The 21,283-nt window shown below is 44.6% G+C and overlaps 1 protein-coding gene across 2 annotated transcripts in view; it reads left to right on the forward strand.

Moving 5' to 3' along the window:
- LOC123994721 (copine-8) overlaps positions 1 to 20,925 on the forward strand; it is a 131,208-nt gene extending 110,283 nt beyond the window's left edge. The window contains exons 13-19 of one of the 2 annotated variants that reach the window (XM_046297649.1): positions 8,757 to 8,803; positions 9,678 to 9,859; positions 12,273 to 12,400; positions 13,862 to 13,964; positions 16,625 to 16,682; positions 16,795 to 16,868; positions 20,029 to 20,925. In XM_046297649.1, coding sequence (XP_046153605.1) covers positions 8,757 to 8,803; positions 9,678 to 9,859; positions 12,273 to 12,400; positions 13,862 to 13,964; positions 16,625 to 16,682; positions 16,795 to 16,868; positions 20,029 to 20,217 — 781 coding nt within the window. In that variant the 3' untranslated portion in view covers positions 20,218 to 20,925. The remainder of the gene's footprint in view (positions 1 to 8,756; positions 8,804 to 9,677; positions 9,860 to 12,272; positions 12,401 to 13,861; positions 13,965 to 16,624; positions 16,683 to 16,794; positions 16,869 to 20,028) is intronic. The other variant, XM_046297648.1, reaches the window with a different exon arrangement.
- Positions 20,926 to 21,283: the final 358 nt, after the last annotated feature.

Consider the following 21,283-nt stretch of genomic DNA (forward strand, 5'->3'; position numbering starts at 1 on the left):
GTAACGTAACAAAGTGTGGTAAAAGTCTAGGGGTCTGAATACTTTCTGAACACACTGTAGATGAGTGAATGCGTCACTATTGTCTAGACATGTACACATGTTCATGAAATACAATAGATAGCCGTAACGTAACCACCCCCAGACACACCTGGCTAACTTGATGGGTCATGTAATCATCTGGCGAAGTGGAGTCTTTTGTTTTAAACATGTAGCTAGCTAGATAAATAATGAACCATAATCCCAACCCATAGCTACAGTACAAACAGATTGTCATAGCTAGCCACCATGCATGAAATGTTGTAGTTTGAATCCGCACGTAGCTAAAGCTAACAAATTCGGTTCAATATTAGCTGGCTAACATTAGGCTATAACTAGTCATTTCTGAGATACAAATGCTATTACTACACAGATCATACACGTAACATTAGCTAGCTAGCGAGCCAGCAAGCTAACGTTCGCTAGCTAGCGACCATTACGCTTTAACTTGCCATGAAAACGACGTTCTGACCAAAAAGTATAATATCTGAAAATGTAGCTAGACTCTTACCCGTATACATGGATGAAGCTTCGTGGCAGACTGTCTTTTCCTTTTGGTTTGTAGTTAGCTACAGCTTGTTTGGCCCATTGTGTCAAGTCACTTCGGTTCACACTGACCATGTGCAGAAAGTAGTCCATCACAACTGATTTTTTCCCCCACAACTTATCACTGATCTTTGCCGATAGTTCCTTCTAAATTCAAGGCAGCAATGTTGTTGAGAACTGTAGAAACTCTTTTTTCATAGCTAACGTTATATCTTTCAAAAAAGCCACGGTAGCAAGGACTGCCTACACCTACAGAGCAGCTCATGTTATGGATAGAAGTGTGCTACATGATAGACCAATCCCAAACTCATCTCTCTGCATGTCCAGCCCATCCATTATCTCAGCCAATCATGGCTAGCAAGAAAGTTCCGGTCTTTTTCCTTGGCTAAACCAACTAGGCTCGTAATTGTATTCGTATTTATAGATACAAGTTTGTTATTAAGACACATGAAAGTTCACATGTTCCAGAAGGCATTTCTGCCAAAATGATGCATGGGCTACAGATACTAAGACAGAGGGGTGCTGTTTCCCTCGGTCGGATGCTTTCTCTTGTGAAATAGATTCAGCGTCTTGCAAATTGAAAAAAGAAACATTCTTACAATTATTTCTCTTTCGTGTCTATCATCAATTTCCTTCAATGTAAAAATGTTTGGGGGAAGCCTGGCTTCTATTAGCATCCTAAATACACACCAATTTGTGTGCTGAATGCTATTACACTTAACACGCTTAACAGTCCCTTTCCATTGAAATGGTGGGTGCACTGTTCAGATGCTGGACTTATTTTTGAGTAGACCTACTTAACCTACTTTTTGAAGTGATTTGTTTGACAATTAGATTGAACAAATCATTACTGGCTGTGTTCATGAGACAATAAAAGGTAATACATTTTTCAAGTGAAAGTACATGTATTTTACTATAAAAGCCATTTAAAAACACACACAGGAGGTCCTGTAAAAAAAATGGAGACCCCCTCGAATGTTATAGTTGAACTCGCACTCTGTAGGGCACTTTCAAGTTAATTTACTGCTGTATGCTAATACCCTTATATGCCAAACCTAAGCTATGCTCTGGCCCCCCCTTAAACTGGGTCTGTGCTCATTCAAAATGCCCTGGACACACCACTGCATAGCACCACCTGGAGTTTGATGCTATCATCTCAAAATCTATTTATCTGAGCAATTGTATTGGTATAAAATAATATCCCCATTTTTTTTAGCATACAATATACAGTAGCTTGTATTATTTATTTATTTTATACCGTTTTTTTGCTCATCTTTGTCAAGGGTGCCAATAATTGTGCACCTGACTATATGTAACACAATGGCCATTGGCCACGGTGATATGGAGGTGTGACCATCACTGAATGGAGCCTGTGGATGCATGTCATATGTGCTGATTGTACACTGAGTATACAAAACATTAAGAACACCTGTTCTTTCCATGATGTCGACTGACTAGGTGGATCCAGGTGAAAGCTACAATCCCTCATTGATGTCACTTGTTACATCTACTGTTTTTAAAGGATGTTTAAGCCTTGAGGCAATTGAGACACGGATTTTGTATGTGTGCCATTCAGAGAGTGAATAGGCAAGACAAAATATTTAAGAGACTTCGAACAGGTAGTATGTGCCAGGTGCAGTGTCCCATGTGTATCAAGAATGGTCCACCTCCCAAAGGACATCCAGCCAACTCGACACAACTGTGGGAAGCATTGGAGTCAACATGGGCCAGCATTACTGCGGAACGCTTCCGACACCTTGTAGTCCATGGGAGGGGGCAACTCAATGTTAAGAAGGCATTGTTAATGTTTTGTACACTCAGTGTATGAGTGTGATGGAGGTCAACCGTGTAATTGCAGACAAGTGTGTAGGAGGCAGGAGTTTACTTTTTTTTTTTACTCTGCTTGTGTAAAATGCATACACGAAACTAGGTCTTACTGAATGTTGTAGAATAAGAAGCACTTTCCTAACTCTTAACATTTCATGTTTTTTTTTTGACAGAGTGGGCCAGGGCGGGTGAGTGGTGTGCACCGGTGTTCGTGTGACTAAGTGAAGTGGAAAGTGCTGTTTTTTTCCCCTTCTGTTTTGAAGCCTAAATGGACGATAATGGACCGTAGTGCTCATGTTTTATACTAACTGTGGCATGGCTCCACCCCCTCGTGTCTCTGCATCTGTCTGGGCTTGTTTGCTAAGAAAGAGCATGTTGCTGTGATATGTTTCCTCGACACTGAACAAAACTATCAATGAAACGTGGAAATAAAAGATCCCCGAAATGTTCCATATGCATGTATTCTTCTGTCAAATGTTGTGCACACATTTGTTTACATCCCTGTTCGTGAGCATTTCTCCCAAGATGATCCATCCGCATGTGGCATATCAAGAAGCTGATTTAACAGCGCGATCATTACACAGGTCAAATGTGCTGTTTTGTCACACTACAAAAAGCCACAGATGTCTCAGGACTGTCCACTTGAACGTCCATTTCTCTATTGTAAGCCGCCTCCAATGTTGTTTCAGAGAACTTTGCAGTATGTCCGACCGGCCTCACAACCTCCGACAACGTGTATGTCATTGTGTGGGCGAGGGGTTTTGCTTATGTCAACCTTGTGAACAAAGTGCCCCATGGTGGGGTTATGGGCAGGCATAAGCTACGGACAATGAACACAATTGCATTTTAGCGATGGCAATTTGAATGCACGTGATGAGATCCTGAGGCCCATTGTCATGCCATGCATCCGCCGCCATCACCTCATGTTTCATCATGATAATGCACATCCCTATGCCGCAAGGATCTGTACACAATTCCCGGGAAGCTAGGGCCTCCCGAGTAGCGCAGCGGTCCAAAGCATTGCATCGAAGTGCTAGAGGTGTTACTACAGACCCGGGTTCAATCGCCAGTTGAACAGTGTTTCCTCCAACACATTGGTACGGCTGGATTCTGGGTTGAGCTGGCGGTTGTTAAGGAGCGTGGTTAGGGGCGTTATGTTTCAGAGGACGCATGACTCCACCTCTCCCAAGCCCATTGGGGAGTTGCAGCGATAAGACAAAATCATCATTTGGAGAGAAAAAGGGGGTAAAATACAAAAAAAAATCATAAAAATGAACAATTCCTGGAAGCTGAAAATGCCCCAGTTCTTCCATGGCCTGCATACTCCCCAGACATATGTCACCCATTGAGCATGTTTGGGATGCTCTGGATCGACGTGAACGAAAGCGTGTTCCAGTTCCCGACAATATCCTGCACAGCCATTGAAGAGGAGTGGGACAACATTCCACAGGCCACAAACAGCCTGACCAACTCTATGAGAAGGAGATGTGTCGCACTGCATGAGGCAAACGGTGGTCACACCAGAAACTGTCTGTTTTCTTATCCACGCCCTTATCTTTTTTTAAGGTATCTGTGACCCACAGATGCATATCTGCATTCTCAGTCATATGAAATCCATAGATGAGGTCCTAATGTATTTATTTCAATTAACTGATTTCCTTATATGAACTTAGCAAAATTGTTGTATTTTTATTTTTGTTCAGTACATAATCCCTTTTATTTTCTTCTCTTCTGTTCTTTCTCATCTGTTCTTTTCTCGTCACTTTTCATCCCCAATCTCTTCTCAGGCAGCACACAGCTGTCGTGGAATTGGGACCCTCATTCAGTGTTAATGTATTAACACCAGTTGTTATATACAAAGGGATTAACACGGTCCATTTGAAACATAATTAATCCAACCTTCTGTTATGCTCGTGTTGCTTTCAAGTTGTTTTATTGCGTCAATGTTCCCTTAATGGTTGCTGATGGTATGTAGGCAGCATGTAAACAATCAGTCTTTTTCTCATCCTCCGCCATTCTTTCCTTCTTCCTTCTTCTCTAAACTTCCACAGTGCCATCACCACTGCAAAGTACCGTGGTTTGTCATACATTGTCAGAGCCTAGTCCAGTTGAATCACCCAGGGCTTTAACATTAATACTAGGAATGGATCTCTCTCTCTCGCCCTCTCGCTCTCTACATTACATCTCTCTCTCTACATCTCTCTCTCTCTCTACTTCTCTCTCTCTCTACATCTCTCTCTCTCTACTTCTCTCTCTCTCTACTTCTCTCTCTCTCTCTACTTCTCTCTCTCTCTACTTCTCTCTCTCTCTCTCTACATCTCTCTCTCTACATCTCTCTCTCTCTCTCTCTCTCTCTCTCTACATCTCTCTCTCTCTCTACATCTCTCTCTCTCTCTCTCTACATCTCTCTCTCTCTCTCTCTACATCTCTCTCTCTCTACATCTCTCTCTCTCTCTCTCTACATCTCTCTCTCTCTCTCTCTACATCTCTCTCTCTCTCTCTCTCTCTCTCTCTCTCTCTACATCTCTCTCTCTCTCTCTACATCTCTCTCTCTCTCTCTACATCTCTCTCTCTCTCTCTACATCTCTCTCTCTCTCTCTCTACATCTCTCTCTCTCTCTCTCTACATCTATCTCTCTCTCTCTCTCTCTACATCTCTCTCTCTCTCTCTACATCTCTCTCTCTCTCTCTCTCTCTACTTCTCTCTCTCTCTCTACTTCTCTCTCTCCTCCTTACACTCCATTTTGTGTTCTCTCCAGACAAGGTTCTCTCTTTCTTTCCCAGACATTTGTATTTTTCTGTGAATTGGTCATCAGCTGGCTCTGTGGCTGGCAGGGTTTTTTTTCTCTTCCTGCCCGGAGGCAATCTGAAGCAAATAAATGGAGTGCTGTAGAGAAAGGTACTGCACTGATCGCCCCTGGGTGATACTATCAGATAGGAGACATAGACATGAGTCAAGATCTGTGTGTGCCTCATCCCCTACACTGATAGCTTCAATATGGCACACACTTCTCCACTCTTTCTTTTTTAAGCTTTATTTAACCAGTGAAGACATTGGGATGACATGTTTTGTTTCCAAGTGAGCTCATGTAGTCTCTCTATAGACTGCATCGTCCCTTGCAGTTGTGGTTATGGAGTCCTAAATGATGCATGAAACAATCAATTAGCCTCAGGACCAGTGCTAATTACTCCTACCGGGTTTCCCAGGTCTACTGGCAGGGGCCGATGGATGCCACTAATACAATAACACTCCTACAGTAGTACTATTGACTTATTATGAATCATTAACCAAAGACAAGGCTGGAAGGGACAGTAGTGTTGAGTCTCTGTTAGATGTTTGTTTAACATGAGAAAATCTCTTCCCCTTTCCTCTCCCCTCCTCCCACTCCCCATCTCCTCTCTTCCACTCTCCTTTCCTCCTCTCTGCTCCTCCTCTCCTCTCTCTGATAACGATCTGGCTAATAACACAGTCAGATATGGACAAAAAGGTCATGGTTTTTGCCAAGTCCTCGTAGTCACTTCCTTAGTGATTTCCTGCTTTACTGTTTGTTCCCGAATATCTTACTTGAGAAGAGCGGACTTTCTATGCGTTATTTGAATGTTGCTTTTCGATAACGTTTCAAGGCAAAACCAATAGAAGTCGCCCGTATTAAAAGTTCAATTCGCTCTCGCTCTCTCGGTGTTGAACGAGTAGCTTTTTGGGTTTGACCCGGGTTAAAAGCAGTAGAAACAATAAAGTGTTATCCCCGACCCCTGTTTCGGTAAATGTAAAAATGTAAAGAAATGTAAACCGTCTCAAATGTATAGACAGATCTATGGATGCAAGGCCGGACCATCCATGATATCAGAATTCTACTTTTAACCATGTTTTGAGGCTATACAGTGTTTAAAATATTTTACTTTGTTTTGTTTACAAACATTGGTTCACAAACAGGCTTATATTTTCGGTACTGATGGGGGTACAACAGTTGAACTAAGCTCATGAGTTATTTACAAGTTATATTCTTTAAGAATCCATGGGTACATATCATACATAAAATGTATGTAGCAACTGCTGATTGCCCCTTGAAGATCCGAAGGGGCTGGCTAGTTTTCCTGGAACGTGCGCTGCCAGGGGCAACACCTGGAGCCAATGGGGTGATGTTTCACTCTTACCTCACTGTGCACAGTCATCTGTGATTGGGTGCAGAAGCTTCGGCTGACCTTTTAGCGAGAGCCCTCTGCGTTCTAATGTGAATAATTAGATTGCATCTCTGAGTTGGATCTCCACTGATTTACAGTCTTTGAATTATGTTGAAATAACTGAGTAATATTTTGTTTCAGACTGGGATACATTTCTCTGCTCTTTTTTTCTCTCTTTCTCTCTCTTTATCCATCTCCTTCCCCTGTTTCTGGCTGTCCTCACACTCTCTGAACAAGGTGGAAACTCTCGCTGTGTGTGTAATGTGCACGGGTGCGTGTGTGTGGAGACATCCATAATTCAGCCTGGCGGGCCACTGTCTGTCTATCTCCCTCTTGGCACAGAGAGCTGGACTAGATATGACTCCAATGCACGTCTGTCTGTCTGTGTCTCCCTCCCTCCCTCTTGGCACAGAGTGCTGGACCAGATATGACTCCAATGCACGTCTGTCTGTCTGTGTCTCCCTCCCTCCCTCTTGGCACAGAGAGCTGGACCAGATATGACTCCAATGCACGTCTGTCTGTCTGTGTCTCCCTCCCTCCCTCTTGGCACAGAGAGCTGGACCAGATATGACTCCAATGCACATCTGTCTGTCTGTGTCTCCCTCCCTCCCTCTTGGCGCAGAGAGCTGGACCAGATATGACTCCAATGCACGTCTGTCAGTCTGCGTCTCCCTCCCTCTTGGCACAGAGAGCTGGACCAGATATGACTCCAATGCACGTCTGTCTGTCTGTGTCTCCCTCCCTCCCTCTTGGCACAGAGAGCTGGACCAGATATGACTCCAACACACCACTGTCTCACCTCCTCTTCTCCTTGCAGACTTGTCCCTCTGTTCATTTCTCACAATATTAAACTTGCCTCCTCTCCACTGACTTCTGCAGCGTACCAATGCCCTTAAATATTGAGTTGTACTGTACATCTTGGCACTGAATTATACAATCGGGGGGGGACTTGAATTCATGTAACATGAGTTAAAGTACAATTCAGTGAAGTAAAAAAAAAAAAAAGAATCTGTTTGGTGCAGGATAGCCCAGTATAACGTGCACGTTAACATACACTACCATATTTAACTTTTTACCACAACACAAATATTATTTCAGAAATGCGCTCAATGGCTTCCGGGTTGAGCGAGCAGTGTGTCAAGGAGCATTGCGGCTTGGCAGGGTCGTGTTTCGGAGGAAGCATGGCTCTCGACCTTTGACTCTCGCGAGTCCGTACGGGAGTAGCAGGGATGGGACAAGACTGTAACTACCAATTGGATATCACGAAATTGGGGAGAAAAAGGGATGCACTCAAACACATTCTTAGCGTGCAAACCGAAGCATAAATGAGCGATTTTAAGACAATGTGTGATTTAACTCCGGGGGAATGATGCAAGCATCCCTCTGCTCCTTCCTTATTCCTCCCTCCTCTCATCCTCCCTCTGCCCCCCTCCACCCCTAGACTCTATCCTTGATGCAGCCTCTGCCCTAACATGAAGTGACAGCTCTGTACTTCAGGCATCACTCCCCACCCACCCCTTCCTCTCCCAGCATTAGACCCAGGCTGTGTGTGTCAGTGTGGACTAGAGTAGTGCAGAGCCCGACCTGGGCCCTATACATCCATACCCACCTCATGGCTCCTATCCTGACCTGAACCACGGCTAACGCAGGCAGAGTGGCTCGGAGCTGGGGAGAGGAGAGCACAGAGCCCCTGGTCTGGTTCCTCCCCCTCCCTCACAATGAGTAAACCGGCTTCTTCAGGTCTGCTGCACTGACGTGTGTCTGCGGGCTGAGCAGTGCACTCCGCATGGCGTCACAGGATGACAAGTCCAATGGTTCCTTACAGTACCCGATCTATTCAAATACAGGAGGTGGTGGAGAGGGCAAGAGGCTGTGTGAGCCATAGGGCACGGTACCTCAGCACTGTGCGCACTGACCTGTTGAACCTGTTTTGTCTTGACTTCTTGGGAAATACTGTAAATAGTGAAGGATTAGACAGTTTTCTCTCTCTCACTCTCTATTATATTGCATTTAGTGTCCTCTGGGACCAAGGACAAGGAGAGGTTTCAACTTATCCGCTTGCTTGAGCTATGATAATCGGAACATTATTGTGTTTACTAAAGTTCATTAAGCCGTATGTGTGTGCGGTAAACAAATAGTTACCCTCCTCTTGCTTTTGCCTTCCAGGACCCAGATTAATTTCACAGTGGCGATTGATTTCACCGCTTCAAACGGTGAGCCACACACACACACACACACACAACACTTCCCCTAATGCTCGACCAGGGCTATTTTAAATGTGTGCAGATGGGGAATAAAGTGATCTGTAATAGCCCTCTCCATTATGTCAGGGCTCAAACCTAATGCTGTCAGATATCATAGCTTAGTGGTGATAACAGGAACGATTGTGCCTCTCTTATCCATTTTTAATGTGTACCTGTTATAGCAAGGCTGGAAGGAAATGACCTGGGTCATGAGCTCTTAGACGTTATAGTGAGGTTGACTGGGACGATCGCATCTCTTAGATAACAACAACAGATGGTTCAGTTCAAACTTAGATCCACTGATGACTCATAAGGGTTATTGCTTCCTTGTTTTTATTTGACGAGGTCCGATATGCAGGAGCTGATGTCATGGATGCGTGTCCAATAGGTCCGTTTAAAAGATCTAAAGGTCATATGTCACTATACTCATAACCACTGCAGCCACTGTGCTATAAAGTGCTTTTACGAGACACGAAGTGAAATTATTCTCCTGCTATTATTGATTATGGAATGATGTTTTTGTCACTCATACTGTACCCACTACCCAGAGTCTTATATAGAGGGGAAAGGCAGGGAAAGAGATGTAACACGGTCTCTAGTGAGATGCTGTCTAAAAGTATCACCATTTTGGTTGAAATCACAACTACCTTTCTGTATGGGCAAAACTCATAACACCCTATTCCACATATACTGCACCACTTTCACCCATAAACAGCATGGGCTAGCGGTGCTCTACATGGGGAATGGAGTTTAATTTGAGACACAACCATTCCTTTTCTATATCTGGCTCTGTTCCATTATTGTACCTTGTTATTACTGTCCCATTACCGTACCTGTTTCCCAGGCAACCCAACCCAGCCCACCTCCCTCCACTACATGAGTCCCTACCAGATGAATGCCTACGCCATGGCCATGAAGGCTGTAGGGGAGATCATCCAGGACTACGACAGTGATAAGATGTTCCCTGCTTTGGGCTTCGGAGCCAAGCTGCCCCCTGACGGACGGGTCTCACATGAGTTCGCCCTGGTAAGTGACCTCTACCCTCTGAACCCTGATAAGATGTTCCCTACTCTGGGCTTTGGTGCCAAGCTGCCCCTTGATGGATAGGTCTCACATGAGTTCACCGTGGTGAGCGATGTGGTTCAGAAAGGTTGGAGCAAAACCTGTGGATACTCCATCACCAGAGTTGCTCCGTCTTGGCTCAGTTGGTTAAATTGTGGAACCACATGTACTTAATGTGATCACCATGGTTACAGGCTTGTTTTGTTTACATCTGATCACAGTCACTGTTTGTTCCAGTTGGACTCAGAGCTGCAGATGCACCCATAGAAGCAGAATTAATTAGACAAATGAAAGGGCAACAAAAAAATGATGGCACATACAGTGGCTTGCGAAAATATTCCCCCCCTTGGCATATTTTCTATTTTGTGGCCTGGAATTATATTTTTTTTATGTTTGGGAGGGGGGGGGGGTCATTTGATTTACACAACATGCCTACCACTTTGAAGATGCCAAATATGTTTTATTGTGAAAAACAAGAAATTATAAACAAAAACAGAACTTGAGCATGCATAACTATTCACCCTCCCAAAGTCGATACTTTCTAGAGCCACCTTTTGTAGCAATTACAGCTGCAAATCTCTTGGGGTATGTCTCTATAAGCTTGGCATATCTAGCCACTGGGATTTTAGCCCATTCTTCAAGGCAAAATTGCTCCAGCTCCTTCAAGTTGGATGGGTTCCGCTGGTATACAGCAATCTTTAAGTACCACATACTTATACCACATATTCTCAATTGGATTGAGGTCTGGGCTTTGACTAGGTCATTCCAAGACATTTAAATGTTTCCCCTTAAACCACTCGAGTGTTGCTTTAGGGTTATTGTCCTGCTGGAAGGTGAACCTCCCTCCCAATCTCAAATCTCTGGAAGACTGAAACAGGTTTCCCTCAATAATTTCCCAGTATTTAGCGCCATCCATCAATCCTTCAATTCTGACAGTTTCCCAGACCCTGCTAATGGAAAAACATCCCCACAGCATGAGGCTGCCACTACCGTGTGTGGATGGTGTTCTCGGGGTGATGAGAGGTGTTGGGTTTGTGCCAGACATCATCTGACCAGAGTACCTTCTTCCATATGTTTGGGGAGTCTCCCACATGCCTTTTGGCGAACACCAAACATGTTTGCTTATTTTTTCTTAAAGCAATGGCTTTTTTCTCACCAACCTTCTGTAAAGCCCTGGTCTGTGGACTGTATGGCTTAAAGTGGTCCTTTGGACAGATGCTCCAATCTCTGCTGTGGAGCTTTGCAGCGCCTTCAGGGTCATCTTTGGTCTCTTTGTTGCCTCTTTGATTAATGCCTTCCTTGCCTGGTTTGATAGTTTTGGTGGTTGGCACTCTCTTGGCAGGTTTGTTTTGGTGCCATCCCATATGCTCCGTGGGATGTTCAAAGTTTGATATTTTTTTTAGAACCCAACCCTGATCTGTACTTCTCCACAACTTTGTCCCTGACCTGTTTGGAGAGCTCCTTGATCTTCATGGTGTCGCTTGCTTGGTGGTGCCCCTTCTTTAGTGGTGTTGCAGACTCTGGGGACTTATATATACTGAGATCATGTGACACTTAGATTGCACACATATGGACTTTATTTAACTAGTTATGTGACTTCTGAAGGTAATTGGTTGCACCAGATCTTATTTAGAGGATTCATAGCGAAGGGGTTGAATATATATGCACGCACCACTTTTCTCTTCTTTTTTTTTTGGTTGAAAGTTTTGAAACTAGTTATTTTTTTCATTTCTCTTCACAAATTTTGACTATTTTGGGTATGTCCATTACATGAAATCCAAATAAAAATGTATTTAAATTACAGGTTGTAATGCAACAAAATAGGAAAAAAACGCCAAGGAGGATGAATACTTTTACCAGGCACTGTAACTGGCGCTCCAGGCAGGCTCAAACCCTCAAACCCTCAGCGTTTGAACGTCCCCTTAGTGGCTGTAGTGTGGAGGCTTAGGATGCCAAGTCCTGCCTGGCGGGCTAAAATACACCCACTGAGTTCTATGACCACCAAGGAGAACAGTAACTCTCTTTTATGCAAGGCAGAAACCATCGATTACAGACAGCCTTCCCTCCCCCTCTCTCTCCTTCCCACTTCGGCTCTGCAGAGTACTTTAAACAGTAGGATACCACTCAGACAGGAGGATGCCTCCAGCACGCTCAGCAGGGATTGCCCACATTTATCTCTCACTGGGCCTAAAGTTGTATTGATGAAAGCTGTCTAGTTATCCTCCTCCTCCCTCCCTTTTGTCTAGTTATCCTCCTCCATTCTCTTGCTTTAACATCATTTTTCATTTTTTTATTATCCTCTTTGCTTTCTTCTCCTGCTTGATGGAATTGATGAAAGATTCAACTACCCTCCTTCTCTTTCTGTGTCTTCTTCCAGAATGGCAACCCCCAAAACCCATACTGTGCAGGTATAGATGGAGTGATGGAGGCATATTACCAGAGCCTGAAGTCTGTCTGCCTCTACGGCCCAACCAACTTCTCCCCTGTCATCAACCACGTGGCCAGGTAAAGGGGGCTATGAGGAACAAAGCTGGAATTAAACCAGCGTCGGGGTCACTTCAGGTTTTCGATTCATTTCAGTGAATTTGCAAAACCAAATTGAAATTCAATGTATGAACTGAAAATGATATTACACACTTTTCCTTTCCAGAGTTTTTAGATTTACTTCCTGAACTGACCGAATACACAGAGCAGGCTGATTAAAAACAGAGGCCGATACCTATAGGTCTTCCTTCATTGAATGTCAGATCACATTCCTACCGGTGCACACCTAAACCTCCCAGGCATGAGCGAGCCAGGAGTCCAGAGTAGATCAATACTAATTCAGATGGCCTGAACTTGTGTATTGATCTGTCCTCTGTTCCAGTAAGAGCCATTCACAACGCAGGCTGTATGTTGAGATTGATGAGTCGTTTCCCTGAGAGCAAAAAGGACAACAGAGGAAGTCTGCAGACAAACAGTTCAGATGTATCAACTTTTAAAAGTGAAAGAAGATGTTTCATTACATAACTCAATAGTATTATGCTGAGAATACGTTGGTGACAATGTTTTGGCCACAAGATCAGACTAAACTGAGATTCTCCAACTCTTCAAAGTGTGACTGTGCTTCTCAGTGCATGCACAGCTCGCAGAGATAATTTTACAGTTAACAAGTGTGACTGTGTTGTAACATTCCACTGTAGAACTTGAGTCACAGAAAAGTTGCTTCTGAGCTGTTAAATGAACGTGTTTTGTGACTTTTGTCACATTCGGTTCTTTAATTAACCTGTAAATGTGTTGTTTGTGTGAGTGAACAACTACACAGTCCTTCCACACACACACACACACACACACATACACACACACCTTAATGAGTGTGCCTTGATGAAGTCAAGGTGCTGTTAGAAGACTTGAGATTTACAGGTGTTTGTGCCTGTTTGTTGTTGCTCGGGAAGCCACGGTAGAGATGTTGAGTTGAGGGGTAACAACCCAGTGCAAAATGTGTGTGGCTCTCGGGAATCCAATCATTAGCGCCACCCTCGACACCACCTTACCCCTCTCCTCCCTTCTCCTCACCCCTCCCCTCACTCCCTGGCACCGCTGTCATGCCAGCCTCCTTTCCGCTCACCTCCTCTGTTTCTCACCTGTGCCACTCGCCCCCGCGTTTTAATAATGAGCGCTCCACTCCTTCTCTGCTGTGCCCTCACGCTCCTCGCAGTTTAATAACCGTTCAGTTGACTTCTCTGTCTCTGTGTCCGGCGCTGCGAGCACCAGAGGTTCTCTCTCCGCCCGCCTTAACGTGTGTTTTGAGAAGCACAGGAAGCAGTCAGAGGCTAGGGCCCACGCTGTGTAAAAGTAGGTGCCAGAAAGCCAGTTCATGCCGGGTCTGTAGGAAATAAAGACCATGTTTAATGTAGGGTTTTATGGGTAATGTAAACACTTGTTTGGCTCACCTATGTACTCTGTGTTTATCTCTCCTGTGTGTAGGTATGCTGCGTCAGTGAAGGATGGCTCTCAGTACTTCATCCTCCTCATCATCACAGATGGAGTCATCTCAGACATGGCCCAGACCAAGGAGTCCATCGTCAACGTAAGATCAACAACTGCTAGGCAATGTTCCCACTTTGGCGGAGACCACATTCACGGACAATTTTTCCAAATCAACAATCTGATTGAACCCCGGCCCTAGTCACTAGATGGCCAGTATGGACGCTAGTGGCTAAGACACACATCACTGTCTGGATTACCATAGTCAGGGGAGATTGGACAGGGGACTTGATTGGGGGTGGTGGGAACAGTAATGTAAGTACGTATGCATGTATGTATGTGAGAGGTAAAGGTTGGCTTGGGATCAGTTCCTAGGGAAACAAGTAAACAAGACATTCTGATAAACTCATCTATCATTCTACAACCCTGGGGTAATACATCAAACTAACTCATCACTCAGAAAGACGGGGAGAACAGAGGCGGGATTATGGCACACACACACACACACACACCACACACCACACACCACACACCACACACCACACACCACACACCACACACACACACACACACACACACACACACACGTATTAAAGTGTTGGGGGAGTGTGAGGTGAGGGACTTGTTTATTATCTCATCCCCAAATTCAGAGAGGCCCTCAGGAAGATATTTTTTACATGTTTTTTAATTAGATGTATTTAACTAGGCAAGACAGTAAAAAACTAATTCTTATTTACAATGGCGGCCTACCCCGGCCAAACCCAGACGGCGCTGTTCACAGCCCTATGGGACTCCCGATCACGGCCGGATGTGATATAGTCTGGATTCGAACAAGGGACTTTAGTGACGCCTCTTGCACTGAGATGCAGTGCCTTAGGCTGCTGCGCCACTCGGGATACTACATCTGAGACACACTCCATGAATATTTACACATGCAGTCATGGCAAATGTTTGAGAATGACACAAATATTCATTTCCACAAAGTTTGCTGCTTCAGTGTCTTTAGATATTTTTGTTAGATGTTACTATGGAATACTGAAGTATAATTACAAGCATTTCATAAGTGTCAAAGGCTTTTATTGTCAATTACATGAAGTTGATGCAGAATCAATGTTTGCAGTGTTAATTAACCCTTCTTTTTCAAGACCTCTGCAATCCACCCTGGAATGCTGTCAATTAACTTCTGGGCAGCCCATTCTTGCATAATCAATGCTTGGAGTTTGTCAGAATTTGTGGGTTTTTGTTTGTCCGCCTCTTGAGGATTGACCACAAGTTCTCAATGGGATTAAGGTCTGGGGAGTTTCCTGGCCATGGACCCAAAATATCGATGATTTGTTCCCCGAGCCACTTAGTTATCACTTTTGCCTTATGGCAAGGTGCTCCATCATGCTAGAAAAGGCATTGTTCGTTACCAAACTGTTCCTGGATGGTTGGAAGAAGTTGCTCTCGGAGGATGTGTTGGTACCATTCTTTATTCATGGCTGTGTTCTTAGGCAAAATTGTGAGTGAACCCACTCCCTTGGCTGAGAAGCAACCCCACACATGAATGGTCTCAGGATGCTTTACTGTTGGCATGACACAGGACTGATGGTAGCGCTCACTTTGTCTTCTCCGGACAAGCTTTTTTCCCAGATGCCCCAAACAATCTGAAAGAGGATTCATCAGAGAAAATTACTTTACCCCAGTCCTCAGCAGTCCAATCCCTGTACCTTTTGAGGAATATCGGTCTGTCCCTGATGTTTTTCCAGGAGAGAAGTGGCTTCTTTGCTGCCCTTCTTGACACCAGGCCATCCTCAAAGTCTTCACCTCACCGTGCGTGCAGATGCACTCACACTTGCCTGCTGCCATTCCTGAGAAAGCGCTGTACTGGTGGTTCCCAGATCCCGCAGCTGAATCAACTTTAGGAGACGGTTCTGGCGCTTGCTGGACTTTCTTGGGCGCCCTGAAGCCTTCTTCACAACAATTGAACCGCTCTCCTTGAAGTTCTTGATGATCCGATAAATAGTTGATTTAGGTGCAATCTTACTGGCAGCAATATCCTTGCCTGTGAAGCCCTTTTTGTGCAAAGCAATGATAACGGCACGTGTTTCCTTGCAGGTAACCATGGTTGACAGATCAAGAACAATGATTCTAAGCACCACCCTCCTTTTGAAGCTTCCAGTCTGTTATTCAAACTCAATCAGCATGACAGAGTGATCTCCAGCCTTGTCCTCATCATCACTGACATGATGTCAGCTAGTCCTTTTGTGGCAGGGCTGAAATACAGTGGAAATTGTTTTTGGGGATTCAGTTAATTTGCATGGCAAAGAGGGACTTTGCAATTAATTGCAATTCATCTGATCACTCTTCATAACATTCTGGAGTATTTGCAAATTGCCATCATACATACTGAGGCAGCAGACTTTGTGAAAATGTATATTTGTGTCACTTTTGGCCACAACTGTACACACACACACACACACACACACACACACACACACACACACACACACACACACACACACACACACACACACACACACACACACACACACACACACACACACACACACACACACACACACACACACACACACACACACACAGCTTGGGGTGAATCAACTTTGTTGTATAGGTGCTCAGTCAAAGTCACTCATAAAACATATTTCACAGACTGTCTGACAGAATCCTATGCATATGTATACTGTGTGACAGACTCAACTTTGTCACAGACATAATGAGGAGAATATGAGACTCAAATTTGTTTCCTCGTGTCCTATCCAGGCTTCGTGTCTTCCAATGTCGATTATCATCGTAGGGGTGGGACCAGCAGAATTTGATGGTAAGAAACACGCAAACGCACACAGATGCACAAATGTACGTATGTGCACGCACACACACACACAGACACTCCACTGAGCAGATGATGACTACAGTATCATGTTTCTTCTCAGCAATGATTGAGTTGGACGGGGATGAAGTGAGGATCTCGTCGAAGGGAAGATATGCAGAGAGGGACATTGTTCAGGTACACCATGTTCCTTCTGTCTGTTCCACTGCTAGGCTGCAGGATACATGGAGTCAAATAGGTAGGGTTTTGGGAGCATTAGAATATGCCTCACAAACAAAAACAAACTGTCTGCAACCATCTAGCTTCACTTTGCGACTGCTACTATTGTTCAAAGGGCTTTATAAAATGCTTTTGATTGATTGCATAGCATAGAACAGTCAGGCCCATGGACAGATGCTACAACATACTACTTATATGCACATAATGATGATAAATGAACTAGTAGTATAATCTAGGAACTAGAAGTACTAGAAAACAACATATTGGGAGGGAAATCACAGGTGGGATTCAACTGAATCATCCATAAAACCAAAATGGACATTTACACAGATAGTAGTGCTCGTACATTAGAGTTTAACAGCATGTTAACATCTGTGTTATGGCTCCTGGCCCTGGTTCCATTAGACAGACAGACATCTGGTCTGAGTTCAGATCATTCCCACCTGCTCTGCCCCCCCTCCTCAGGCCAGATGGACAGAGAACCCACAGAGGCCCCAGGCCTAATCTCTGTTAACCCAGAAGTAAAATCTTGCATAATTTGGTTAGCTGCTTGATTAACTTCTGAGTTTATATGTGTTAGAAATTGAGAGTTCAGGGCCTCCCGAGGGCACAGTGGTCTAACATTGTAGTGCTGGCTGTGCCACTAGAGGTCCTAGTTCAATTCCAGGCTCTGTCACAGTCAGCCACAGCCGGGAGTCCCATGGGGCGGTACTCAATTGGCCCAGCGTCGTCCGGGTTAGGGGAGGGTTTGGCCGGCAGGGATGTTTTTGTCCTGTCGCGCACTAGCGTCTTCTGTTTTGGGCCGGGCACAATGCACGCTGGCGCGGATCGCCAGATATAGTTGGTTTCCTCCAACACATTGGTGCGGCTGGCTTCCAGGTTAAGCGTGCAGTGTGTTATGAAGCAGTGCGGCTTGGCAGGGTCGCGTTTCGGAGGACGCCGGCTCCCGACCTTCGCCTCTCCCGAGTCCATATGGGAGTTGCAGCGATGGGACAAGACTGAAACTACAAATTGGATACCACGAAAATTGGGGAGAAAAATGGGGTAAAAACATGTGTATTTATTTGAATGAACATAAGACTCAACAACTGAGACATAAACTGAACAAGTTCCACAGACATGTGACTAACAGAAATGGAATAATGTGTCCTTGAACAAAAGGTGGGTCAAAATCAAAGGTAACAGTCAGTATCTGGTGTGGCCACCAGCTGCATACTGCAGTGAATCTCCTCCTCATGGACTTCACCAGATTTGACAGTTCTTGCCATGAGATGTTACCCCACTCTTCCACCAAGGCACCTGCAAGTTCCCGGACGTTTCTGGGGGCAATGCCCTAGCCCTCACCCTCCGATCCAACAGGTCCAAGAAGTGCTCAATGGAATTGAGATCCGGGCTCTTCGCTGGCCATGGCAGAACACTGACAATCCTGTCTTGCAGAAAATCACAGAACAAGCAGTATGGCTGGTGGCATTGTCATGCTGGAGGGTCATGTCAGGATGAGCCTGCAGGAAGGGTACCACATGAGTGAGGAGGATGTGTTCCCTGTAACGCACAGCGTTGAGATTGCCTGCAATGATGACAAGCTCAGTCCGATGATGCTGTGACACACCGTCCCAGACCATGACGGATCCCACTCCAGAGTACAGGCCTCGTTGTAACGCTCTTCCTTCAATGATAAACGAGAATCCAACCATCACCCCTGGAGAGAAAAAACTGTGACTCGTCAGTGAAGAGCACTTTTTGCCAGTCCTGTCTGGTCCAGCAACGGTGGGTTTGTGCCCATAGCCAACATTGTTGCCGGTGATGTCTGGTGAGGACCTGCCTTAAAACAGGCCTACAAGCCCTCAGTCCAGCCTCTCTCAGCCTATTGTGGGCAATCTGAGCACTGATGGAGGGATTGCGCATTCCTGCTGTAACTCGGGCAGTTGTTGTTGCCATCCTGTACCTGTCCCTTAGGTGTGATGTTCGGATGTACCAATTCTATGCAGGTGTTACACGTGGTCTACCACTGCGAGGATTATCAACTGTCCGTCCTGTCTCCTTGTAGTGCTGACTTAGGCGTCTCACAGTATGGACATTGTAATGTATTGCCCTGGCCACATCTGTAGTCCTCATGCCTCCTTGCAGCATGCCTAAGGCACATTCACGCAGATGAGCAGGGACTCTGGGCATTTTTCTTTTGGTGTTTTTCAGAGTCAGTAGAAAGGCCTCTAGTGTCCTAAGTTTTCATAACTGTGACCTTAATTGCCTACCGTCTGTAAGCTGTTAGTGTCTTAACGACATGTTTAACGGCATGTTCATTAATTGTTTATGGTTCACTGAACAAGCATGGGAAACGGTGTTTAAACCCTTTACAATGAAGATCTGTGAAGTTATTTGAATGTTTACAAATTAACTTTGAAAGACAGGGTCCTCAACTTTTTTGTTGAGTTTATATAAAAATAAATTGAGATTTCCGGCAAAATCGAAGTCTCCACCCTCGCAAAAGGAAACTCTCAGCCAAAGCCCCTGTTCATATATATATCCGTTCTGCTCTTCCTAGCTCACTCACTCCATCACTATCTTTCAATCTGGACAGTTAGCTGCCTCTACACACACGCAGAGACAGGCAGGACCCCTATGAAAGGCAGTTCTGTGATAAAACTGGCCCTGCCTCCATCCTCATTAGATCAGATATGAAAGAGACTGAGCGCTCGCTAGCAATGCACTGTACATCGCAACAAGAGACGAGGGAAACGAAAGACTTTGATAGCTGATTGGCTAGGACAATTTCACCTCGCTCTGAACTTGCCTCGCTCTGAACTCACCTCGCTCTGAACTGTTATGAATAAATTCATGCTTTACTTTTTGTACTGTGGGTCCAAAAACTCTCAACTTAAGTTTTCAAACATCTTTGGAAGTGTTATTTACACATAATGGCCTAACACCTACTATATATTGCTTATACTTTTATTTTTGTTAATATTTAGTATATATTATAGTATATAATATTAGTATATTTCTCCAACCCCATTTCTTCAATGTTTAGTAGCTAAACAACGTTTAGTAGCTAAACACCTGTATATTGACTAGACTATAACTAATTCCAGCCCTGTTTTGTCTTTCTCTTGTCTTACAGTTTGTCCCATTCAGAGACTACACCGATCGGACAGGGAACCACATCCTGAGTATGGCCCGTCTAGCCAAGGATGTCCTGGCTGAGATCCCTGACCAGTTCCTCTCCTACATGAGGATCAGAGGCATCAAGCCCTCGCCCGCACCCCCTCCATACACCCCCCCAGGACACCCCCTGCAGACGCAGATCTGAAGGGTGCGGAGATGCCCCCTGGTCCCAAACAAAAACCTCTTCAAATATGTATTCGTCTCTCTCCTCTCTGCATCACTCGCTCAGTGATAGGAGAGGCCTTCTTGGCTTTCTCGCACTCTCTCATTGCACTAATGGAGGCTGACTGACTGGCAGGGTTCTATTAGTTTTTACTGAGCGGTCCTAAAGGGTTCTACTTTGGAACGGGCGGATGGAGTCAACAGGGGCATGTTTACTTTCATTGTCAAGCGTTCCTCTGTTTGGACTTCGTGTATATCGGCCAATTGGAGACACTCTCTGGGACACACCCGGGAAGATGGACAGAGTCTGGTCTTCCCAACTCACCTGGCAAGGAATGAAGGATTTAAGGAAAGAACGAAAGGAAGAAGGAAGGATGACAGGAGGATAGGAAGGAAGTTCCTGGGGACTGGCATTTTTCAGGAGCAGAGTGGTGAAAAGGTTCTATCGTCTGGATGTGGTATCACTTGACTGTTGTAAATAACTGGAAATATATTTCTATCTCTCTCTACTCTGTCTCTCTATTCTTCCAACTCTCACTCAATGTTTACAGTACATGTTAATGATAATGAGTTTTACTATTGGACGCATGTATAAAATACAGTACCAGTCAAAAGTTTGGACACATCTACTCATTCAAGGGTTTTTCTTTATTTTGACTATTTTCTACATTGTAGAATAATAGTGAAGACGTCAAAACAATGAAATAACACATATGGAGTCATGTAGTAACCAAAAAAAGTGTTAAACAAATCAAAATATATTTGAGATTCTTCAAAGTAGCCACCCTTTTCCTTGATGGCAGCTTTGCACACTCTTGGCATTCACTCAACTAGCTTCATTTGTTGGCTGCTTTTCCTTCACTCTGCGGTCCATCTCATCCCAAACCATCTCAATTGTGTTGAGGCTGGGTGATTGTGGAGGCCAGGTCATCTGATGCAGCATTCCATCATTCTCCTTCTTGGTAAAATAGCCCTTACACAGCCTGTTGGTGTGTTGTGTCATTGTCCTGTTGAAAAACAAATGATAGTTCCACTAAGCGCAAACCAGA

The sequence above is a fragment of the Oncorhynchus gorbuscha genome, linkage group LG14 (genome assembly GCF_021184085.1).
Source record: "Oncorhynchus gorbuscha isolate QuinsamMale2020 ecotype Even-year linkage group LG14, OgorEven_v1.0, whole genome shotgun sequence".
In the NCBI taxonomy this organism is placed as follows: Eukaryota; Metazoa; Chordata; class Actinopteri; order Salmoniformes; family Salmonidae; genus Oncorhynchus; species Oncorhynchus gorbuscha.